Raw genomic sequence first — 10,509 nt, forward strand, 5'->3', positions numbered from 1 at the left:
ACTGGTCACAGCTTTATCAACATGGCTCTTTAATGGACTCAAGCAGAGTGCTGAGTATCGACTGCAATGCTTTGATTTGAGACAGGGTCGAGTATGGATCTAACATTTACCGAAGCAGGTTTAAAACCTTACATTTAAGTGTCAGCTTACAAGACAACGGGGAAAACATTTCCTCACTTTAAAGGTAACTCCAATCTTGTCTTTATCCAAGTTGAAAAAATTAAAATAAAAACTAAATAGGTCCTTGGTGTCATTAAAAATATCTTAGCTCGCCAAGGATCATGGGATCATTCAGACGAAACAGATCAGATTACTGCAGCAGAACAACACGTTCATAAGAGGACAACAGACGAATGTGCCTCAGATGGAGTGTCAGCTACATAAAAACCATGAAACAAAATAAGTAGAATAATCAAGCTACAAAATACACAATTAATTTCTAATGTACATGAAGTGCAAATGTACACTTTACTGGCAGAAATCAATACAGCACAGTAGGAATCAAGTACAACAAACAGGGGAAAAAAATCGAATTACATGCTCCAGGGACAGAGTTAACTTTGGTCGATAGCACAAGTCAGACCGTCAGTACTGTATAATGCTATATGCCAAACACAGAGTGCTCAGTTAACTCGGAAGGGTGACTTGCTGTCCACGTCCAGACTCAGTGGTTTACCAGTAACATTATATGAAAAGCCAAAGTCAAATAATTTTCCAAACATTTAAGCCATTTAACACAAACGACATACGGATGTCTCACAGTGGTTCTCTGAAATAAGATGTGTCCCTCCACATGCCTCAGAGGGAGGCGTGGTGTTTTGGGAAGAAAAGTCAGTGCAGTATAACAACTAAGCCACAGAAAATGGGTTGTGAGGAGGGTCAGATAACAAACAACAAAGCAAACCCAAGCATAAATAAATAAATAAAAGCTTTCTTAAGGTTTATTCTTAAAGGTATGGTGAGCTGCTGTGAGAATTTCTTTATGCTGTTTTATTTTCTGTCCAAGAAAAGCTGAGTCAGCATTGGTGAGCATACACATCGCTTTGCTTGATCTAAATATAAATAATAACTCTTGAAATTGCGATATCCCTGGTGAAAAATCTCCACAGACAACGGGTGGGAAACGGATTCTGTTGATCCACAGCATATCATGTGGGTTCTGAGGGCAGAGACAAGATCCACGGAAAAATGCAGACGCTTCAAGCTACACAAGATCGATTTCACGTCTTGGTGAGTTGTCTTGAGCGTGCCACCTGCAAATCTGTTGGATTTAACGTCTGCTAAAAGCAACCATGCTGGCTGACAAAGCTACGGCCGAACATGTCCAACTCTGTTCTCTGATAAGAAATAAAATTTAAAAAAACCTGTTAATCTGAAAAAATAAGCCAGCAGATGCACAGAAGATATCTGGATTTGTCATAATAGGAAGAGTATGGGTGTTACTAATAACATTAACTATGGCTCTGTTCATCCAGCTGTCTCATTAGGTTGTGACAGTGAAGCCGCATGCACAATACCAGGACCCCGAAACTGAAGCAGTTAAATGCAACCGACACCAGCTATTTCACTACTGTGACCAGTCAGAAGGTCTTCCTTGAAAAAATCTAGTGTACTTATTTCATGTTTAATGCCAGTGCAGAGTGTACTGACTGTGCATGTTCCAGGGAGGACAGTCAGAAATGGTAAAAAGATTAAAAGCAGACATACCTGATGGCCTCTCATTCTCTGAAAGTGGCCGATGGTGTCACTAATGGTATACACCCGTACGTGGCCCATGTGCAAGCGCCCCGAGGGGTACGGAAACATGGAGAGGACATAAAACTTCTTCTTGTTGGAACCCTGGGGGGAAAAAAGTCAGAATAATGCATGGAGCTTTGAAAACGGGCCATAAAACACTACCTTAATTAGGGATGTACAATATATATCGGACCGATAATGTAATTGTAGTCAATAAGTGGAGACAATAATACGAAGCCAAATGGATTTTATAAAGTTAATCAACACAACATCTAAACGTTCCCATACATTAGGTGGTGGTATGCAACTTTAAAGTCGATTTGCACATTACCAATAAACACAAAAAAAGGAGAAGAAGATGCTGTTGCCGTGCTCATGATGTAAAACTTTGACTAAACTAAAAACACAAAGTACACATCAAATACATTTTCTGTCATTTTATTTAGTTCTAATCGCTCTAATGTATATTCAAAAGAGCATTTTTCAGATACGTTTGGTGATAAGTTTTGATAAATGAGTTATTTCATGTTATTTAGTTGTGGACTCCAAATGTGCAAGATGGTAGCACTCGCATCAGGGATGTTTGGCTTCACTTTTTCACAGTGGGAGAAAGTGGAGGCTCATCGCCCATCCCAATATATGTCAATGATGCGGAGACACTCTGAGAGAAACATGTCGTTGCTGGAGTGTGAGCATAAATTACAGGTTTGTGAACTTCTTTATAAAATCCAAAAATGTGAAATTATCAGTCACCTTGTCGATATAGCCCATGAGAAAAACGTAATTAGTGGTTATCAGTATCAGCTGAAAAAATCCATATCGTGTATTCACAATTTTAATCTTGAGAGACTACAGTAATAACGCAAGAGTGTCCATTCTGAGCCTGCCTTTTGATGAATCTTGTATGAAAGACACTGGATTAACCTGATGAGGTCCAGGACAGGAATAATAACTCATCACATGCACAGCGAGACCATTGGCTGACTTCTATATTACTGTATGAGCCTCCATCAGTATCTGATTATAGTGTGAGAACCTGAACTGCAGCAGCCCTGATTATGGACTGCTTACAGACACAACACTGTTACCACGGCAACACAGTAAGTACTGGTTACATCCAGCCATACATGATTACAGGAAACCTGAGTCATGAATTTTTCAATAAATTCATTAGGACCAGGGATGTCATAAATGCACTTAATCACTGTCGGTGTATCCCAGACAGACGCACATTCACCCCATTAGGATATATCATCAGCCAGAGCTCTGGGTCTGAAATGAGCAACCCGGGCCAGTGCCAGTAATAGCTGAAAATCATGTGAAAGGATGCTTAAAGGGCAATTCCAGTATTTTTAAACCTCTACCGTATTTTTACATATTTCTAGTTGGCAATTGACAATCAAAGTGGTAAAGCACCAAAGTCACACACTCGAACACAAACTGAGCCATCAAGGCAGTTATAGACCAGCAACTCCCGTGTTTTGAGAGGCAAAGTGACAATGGATCCTGGTCCCTTCACTGTTTCTGGTAAAATGAAAAAGAATCCCACCCCTTAACAAGAAGGTTTGTCCCTGTAGTCATTCAGACACAAAAAGATGTAAAAATAGCATTTAGGTTTAAAAATGCTGTACTTAACTCCAATCAGCATGTCCAAGTTTCACAAAACCAGGATAAGGACTTATCAGGTTTCTGTTTACACACACAAGACATTATCAAGAATCTCAAGAAATTGGATCGTGACCAAAATACTAAAGCCCCTGTGAACATTCTCACAGATTTACTTGGCCAGCTGGATTATCATGATGTCTCCAGGATACACAGTGTAGGAAACGGAAAAGTAAAAGGCCTTATTACCTTCTCCTGTGCATCTTTCTGCCACTGGGCCATAATTCGCGGGTGCCACCATTCTTCCACTCTGCATCGGGTCTCTGCACGGTAGTCCTTCTCCCACACTCCTGTCTCACTGAAGAGGGTGCGGGTGCTGGGATACAGGAAGCGGGGCAATGGGCAGAAGAGAGCACCCCTGACTAGGCCAGTCCGGGCAACAGCCAGAGGATTCAGAGCCAGCCGTCTCAGTGACACCTGCATGGCTCAATCAACCTAAAACAAGGACAGATGCAGTAAATTAGCAGGCAAGTGAACAGGCTGGTGCTGCTGTTGGTGAGTTAATGCAATACTGAGGTTTCTGATCTAGAGGTGGTTTACCTGCAGTCAAATACTACTTTACAGTAGGCCTGGACGATGTGACTGGAATTAATATTATGATATCAATATGTTTTTTTCAAAACTGAGTCTGGAAATTCAGGTAAGATCACATATAAAATGATCTAACTGATGTACCACCAACTTCAACAATAAATTTATCATTCACATCTTCTACAAAGTCCAAATATGCTTCTAAATGTGAGGTTCTGTTGCTTTTCTATATGTCACTTTAAAGTGAATCTCTTTAAATTTTGGACTGCTGGTCCAAAAAAAAAAAAAAAAAAATCATTTGTCATCATGTAAATAATCAGTTGCAGCATTAAAGCAATGAGTTGTGCTCCACTGCGTTACACGTGTAACACAAAAACTGCTCAGCTTTCTCTGGGAATCATTTATTTGAACAATTAACCGGTCCATATGTTCATACTGAGTTGAACTGAAAGTAGAAAAAAAAACAGAATTATCTGGACTGCTGTGATTCAACTTTATGAGTCTCAAGTTTCCATTCAGGATCCCCGGGCGCTTGATGCTGCCCACTGCTCCTGTGTGTGTTTCACTGCATGTAATTTGCCGGGTGTTGCATGTGTGTGTTCAACTAAGGATGGGTCAAATGCAGAAGACGAATTCTGTGTGTATGTAAAAATATATATACTGTCGATAAAGCTGATTCTTAAAATACATTTTGTATCCATGTCTCAAGTCACAGCACCTTATCCACAGAAACCCAAATGAAAACTCATAGTGCCTCTGTAATCAGTGCCCTCACGTTCTAAAAATGCAACAAGGCCTTTAGGACTTCAGCACGAACAGTCGACACATGAACAGCACATGTGAGTCCACTCACTGAAGACAAAGTGACTGATGGCTTGGCTCTGCAGCTCCCCACGTGATCTTCTCTCAGCACTGCTGTTTCACACTCCGTGTTCTTCGCAACACGTCACTCACACAACAGCGTGATTTTGTGAAATATGAGTTTTATTCAGCGAGATGTGATTAAGCGCTGCCTCACTGTCAGGCACTGGACAGGCTGTTCTTATTAAACCGCCTGCCTGCTCAGATGTGAGAACAACATTTTGAAAATCAACAGATTTGTAATTATTCAGCAATTTTCTACATCAAATCTGCCTGGCAGTTTTACACATTTTTCCTTTGCATTGCAGGATGTTAGTGTCTCTACCAGCCTGAGGATAGCAGCATCATCATCATCACCTGACTGTGTGCCTCAAGTTTCATAATTCCTCACAGGCAGAAAGAACAAAATGCTGCATTATGCAAAAAAGAGCATTATTCAGTAGATACAAATATTATTAAGTCCCACAAGTCCTACTATTTATTTATTGTGGGCTACGTCAAAAAACTACTACTTCTTCTCTCTTTTGCATGAAAGCAGCAGTTAGGCGTGACTTCGTCATGGTTCAGTGTGGGTCAGACAGTCGACTGCCTGTTAGAAAAAAAACAATTTGACCTAAATTTGTCTTCTACGCAACACAGAGACAGACATGCACACGTATATAAACACAGTTTCCAAGGTAACCTAAGATATCTGTACAGTTTCTGCCTCCTTTGCAGCGGAGGACAACCGCTGCTAACCTGACCCATCAAGAGAACATTATCAAGGCAGTGGCACATGTGGATCTCAGACAGCAAGACCTTTAAAGCTGCTGAGTGGAAGTGATAATCTGCACACTCCGACACACCGAGCTGAGATGAAGATGCAAATGAGGGAACTAAAAATGATGATGAATGATGGTTTATCCAGAGCTGTGGGAAACCTGTCAAAAGGTTATTCTATATTCTGTGAATTTATGAAAATGCAAGATTACTGAAAACAAAGAGTTCAGCAGGGTGGTGGGGAAATAACTGCAGACTATTGGGAGAAAGACCTGCAGGGTTATTTCTAATTAAATTGGTAAAAGAGAGACATTAAATCATTTTCATTTTATTTTAGCAACTAAATAGCACATTTTTTTTAATCTAAGACTTTAAGAAAACAAGAGTTTTTGAATGAAAACGTCACTCATACATGAGAAAGTTCAAGTCTCCACATCCTTTAAGGACAGAAGGACAGAACTTATGGGGATAATACTGAGCTTTTTCCACCAAATTAGTGTAAAAACCAGTAAAAAAAAATGCTCCCACCTTTCTGCCACCCACATGCTCGTGGGAATGTGTTTTTCACTTAATTCTCTCAAGCATAACATAAGCATTGCAGCGGCCAACACTCCTACCTCAGGCTGAGGCTGGAAGAGTTGAGCACTCAAGGTTGTGGGTATTTCTGAAGGTGCAAGTGAGTGGGCTGAGGCGAGAGACTGAGAAAAATGTTTCTATGGTGACTGGGCTCATCCACTCGCGTGTCTCCAGTAGAGATTGACTGAAAACTTCTGCAAACGGCAAGCTGGCTCTGCCATGTGAGCAGCTACAGCAGAGGAAGGCTAACGTGTCATCTGAAGATACAAAGTGATTTTCCATCGAACTTCAAAACTTTTCAGTATCAACCAAAATGTGTTCAAATTTTGTAATTTGTAATTTGCAGCTGGAACTGATGTCTAATCAAATTCTTGGTGCTGTTAAACAAAATTTTTAAACTTTGCTAACTTTAGACTGCCTTTTATTTCAGGCAAATATCTTGAATGGCTGCTTTTATTTAGATACAATTAAACGCATTTGAAAAAGTTTTGGAAAGTTGTTTTCCAAAATGCTGTTAAATAGAGAAGTGGATTTGTAGAAAATCTTTAAGAAAGTATGAAAAAACTCAGGCATCATAGCTGTGCCTGGAGCAAACACATTCAAACGCTACCCAGAACCCAGCATGCTCACATCCAGCTACAAAACATCAGATTAAACACTGTCTGTGTTTTTGGTTAGTGGAATATTATAAAAGAGCTTAAAAGGTGCTCTTTCTGGTCCTAAAAGTTAAATTAGTTTTTAGACCATTCTAGCTCAGTGAGGTGAAATCAGTCCATCACACTACAAATAACTCAAAAAGTAACAGAGCTGGTCCCCACCACAATGTCAATATTGACATAATACCTGAAAAATATTGATATATTTGGTTCTCCCATAACAGCCCAGCTCCTGTACAACTAGTAATGGTTCCTAAGTTGTGGTAATTGTTTACTGTAAATTTACTTCTCAATTATGACAATGCTATAAATTCGTTTGCATAATTCTTTGGAGAAATCTGATAACAGGTCAACTTTGTTTGAGATGTCCAGCATTTAAGGCTGATTCATATCTCATCGGTCAAACGCAGTGAAGAAAATACGCAATTATCAATTAGCAACACAAATTGAGCTTCTCAACACTTGACTCTGCATATCACAACAAGCTTTCTTCACATACAGTAACAATGTTATTAAAATATCCTTTAAGCTAGCATAACTCGCTTTCCTTTGATTGGCGTAATAACCTGGTGTCGACACAAACAAACGTCTATCCAAAGCTCTGTTGTACGTGTTCATGTCTTGTATAGCTTGTTTAAGTCTGTGATTTCATGTTTCCTGCTTGGCTGTTCAGGCTGTCTGCTGGACGATGAAACAAGAGGAGGTCAACTTTAGAAAAGCTTTCAGTTTTAAAGCACTTACTGTTTTATTTCCAGGTCCTTTGTTTCAGCGTTATAGTTGTATTGACACGAATCCCATTATTCAGGTTACAAACGTCGTATCCAGCAGTAAAATACGCTGTAAATGACCTGGTTCTCTGGCTCACGACTTCACCATAGGCGCCGCCATCTTGAATTTCAATGAACTTTATCAACACGGTGTACGTAGACAAAGACAAACCCGTGCCCGTGACATCTCTGATTGTTACTTTGACAAACCTGTAATTTCGTCTTCTTAGTATTGTCTTTGCACTAATAATCAAATTATTTTATTATTACAGTTAAATTAGTGTCTCAAGATACAGAAAGGTTTCCGACTGCTGACACAAACCAAATATGTAAATTTGGAATAATGTTATTCAGCCTGTTTTATTTGTAAGAACTTCATAAAAAGTATAATTATTTAAACTCTTATGTTTATTAATGGAAAATTAATTATTACCAGATCAGTTCAGATCGCTTTAATATTTGGGTTGCCAGGTTGTGAAAAATGTCCCTTAATGGTGTCTTTTCTGTTGGGTAATGTGATTAAAAATGTTTGTAATGCATTAAGGACTTATGTGTCATTTACTTTTCAATAATAAGCCAAGTCTGCATCTACAAATGATAATAATAAGTGGCAAACAGATTTACATCCAGATGCTCTTCAGCTCTTGTTCAGTTGGGTCACTGCAGTTTTCAGTCTTAATCCCTTGATTTATCTTGATAACAGATGAAGTCAGATTACAGAGAAAATAGATTAAACTGCCTAACTGTAACTTACGTGTTTAAACCTCTTGTTTGTCCTATCTTCTGGAATCAGATGTATATTATTTATTTTTGTATTAATCAGAGAATATTAACTGAAATCAAAGACCCATTTAAGTACTTGTAAAACAATTCTGTGACACAAATTTAATGCCAGCAGTACTACACATATCCCAAAGTATCCTGAGTGAAGGTGCTAAATTTCTTTGATGGCAACTTTCAGCATAAAGTGACTGCTGACAGAGGGAGCACCTTCACTTACTCTCATCTTCATCGCAGAGCTCAGAAGCCCTGAGGAGTAAGATCAGGAGGAGGAGGAGGAGGCAACGTCTCATCAGAGCTTCTTCCCTATCAGCTCTCCCTGTGGCTCTCACCTTTGATCTGACATGCAGGAAGAAGCAGTGAAGGACAGAACAAGTCAGAATCGGCAAAGGAAGAGAAGGAGGAGGGTGGGATATCATTAGCAGGAGACAGAGATCCTCAGCCTGGCATCAGAGAGCTCAACCTGCAGCTCTGCTCTGGCCTGCTGTATCATATGCCAGACTTATGGGTGCCTCTGCTCAGCGCACAAAAGGATGTGGCTGAAGAGGAGGAATGAGAGAGGGAAACAGGTTTCTGACACAGTTGAGAAACTGACTCTCCATGCGCAGCCAAAGATCCCTCTGCAGATACAGATACACTCCCTGATGAATGAACCTACAGCATTACAGTATTTCATGTGCTTCTCAATAGTCTTTCATTATTTGGTCAAAATTGAAATTCCAGCTGAAATCCTGAAAAACAGACAAAATCAAAAACATGCTCCTCCAGCTCAATGCTTAATAACTACTCTGTTTTGCAAAGCAAAGAAAATGAACGTGTAAAAGTGAACTAAGGGCAAAAGAAGGTTAGCTTGACAGTCGCTTTTTCTAGTCAGGCTTCAGTGAAACGCTTTCATGTTTACTCAGTATAACTGTTTGAAGTAGAGCAGATAAAAAGCAGTGAAAACACTGGGAGTATGGTATATCAGATTTAAACTTTATAACTTACATAGAATGTTTCATGATGACCATCAAAATCCAGTCAGTTTGTGATTATATATATATATATATATATATATATATATATATAATATATATTATATTTAAGTTAAGTGAATGTACATTTGTTTCGATAAGATGAAATATTTATTACATCACAGGGAACAATCAAAGTGAAAGATTTGGGGGAGAAAATCATCTGTAGGTATTGGTTCAATACTTTTTGCACATCCCTCTCTCTCCCTGCACTTCCTGTCTGCTGACATGAAGGCAGACAAATCACAATAATAAAATGAATTAAAAAAGAATAAAATAATACATAAAAATCATATCCTTATTGGAGCATATCATCTGCTTCCTACTGAACCTGCCTACTTAATCGTGTGTCCGGTCATTCTTATTGAGAAGTTGGTACAAACACTTTTTAAGGGTTTGGAAGTCATAACATAACATGAAAGCAAAAGTTTTCTCCTCTTCAGAGGCTGTGAGGTCAGCTACAGGTCAACACTTTTTAAAAATAATGTTTCTTTAACAACGTGGCATATAAGGAAAAATGATGGGTATCATATAACAGGAGCAGATGGAGGCTGGATGTCCCCAGGGAGCGCCTGAGTGAGCAAAGCCAGTTTATTGCTGGAAATCTGTGGAGAATCGCAGCACTGAAATAAAACATGGAATCAGTTCTGTGAAAGTCTCATCCTCTTTTAGCTGCCAGTTTTGCCCCAGTGTTCCACCACTTTATATTCTACTCTAACAGAAAAGAAAAAGAAAACACACCTTTATGGCATCATTGCCCAGTTTAAGGTCTTTTAATCATCTATTTTTGGTTGCATTAAAGTTGTGTATTTTTGCACTGCTACTTTGGCTTTGAGTCTCAGGTACGAGCAGCCACTGTTGTTTCTCAAACAAATCACTTTTGAAAGCAACCAATCATCCTCTTTTCCCACCCACATCTGCCTCCCCATTCCCAGCATGACAAACAACCCATGGTAATCACCCTGCCTCTCTCTCCCTGTGTAGGACGATTGGATTTCACCAGCAGAGAACCACATGACAAACGACCACACGGAGCAGCCGGAACAGCAATGCGTTAGGTAGAAAGCAGATGAGGGGGGGGGTGCTGACTTGTCTTCACCTGTCCAAGGTGACCTTTTTGTGGATGGGTGTGTGATTCACAATCCACAAGTAAGACGCTGGTGC

General features: G+C 39.5%; 1 protein-coding gene across 1 annotated transcript in view; it reads right to left on the reverse strand.

Moving 5' to 3' along the window:
• The window catches only part of lars2 (leucyl-tRNA synthetase 2, mitochondrial), a 28,838-nt gene extending 21,157 nt beyond the window's left edge, over nt 1–7,681 (reverse strand). Inside the window, exons 1-3 of the mRNA XM_046399656.1 lie at nt 7,527–7,681; nt 3,592–3,837; nt 1,708–1,839 (exon numbers count right to left, since the gene is read on the reverse strand). Of these exons, the coding sequence (XP_046255612.1) occupies nt 1,708–1,839; nt 3,592–3,825 (366 nt within the window). The 5' untranslated portion in view covers nt 3,826–3,837; nt 7,527–7,681. The remainder of the gene's footprint in view (nt 1–1,707; nt 1,840–3,591; nt 3,838–7,526) is intronic.
• Nucleotides 7,682–10,509: the final 2,828 nt, after the last annotated feature.

The sequence above is a fragment of the Scatophagus argus genome, chromosome 9, assembly GCF_020382885.2.
Source record: "Scatophagus argus isolate fScaArg1 chromosome 9, fScaArg1.pri, whole genome shotgun sequence".
In the NCBI taxonomy this organism is placed as follows: Eukaryota; Metazoa; Chordata; class Actinopteri; family Scatophagidae; genus Scatophagus; species Scatophagus argus.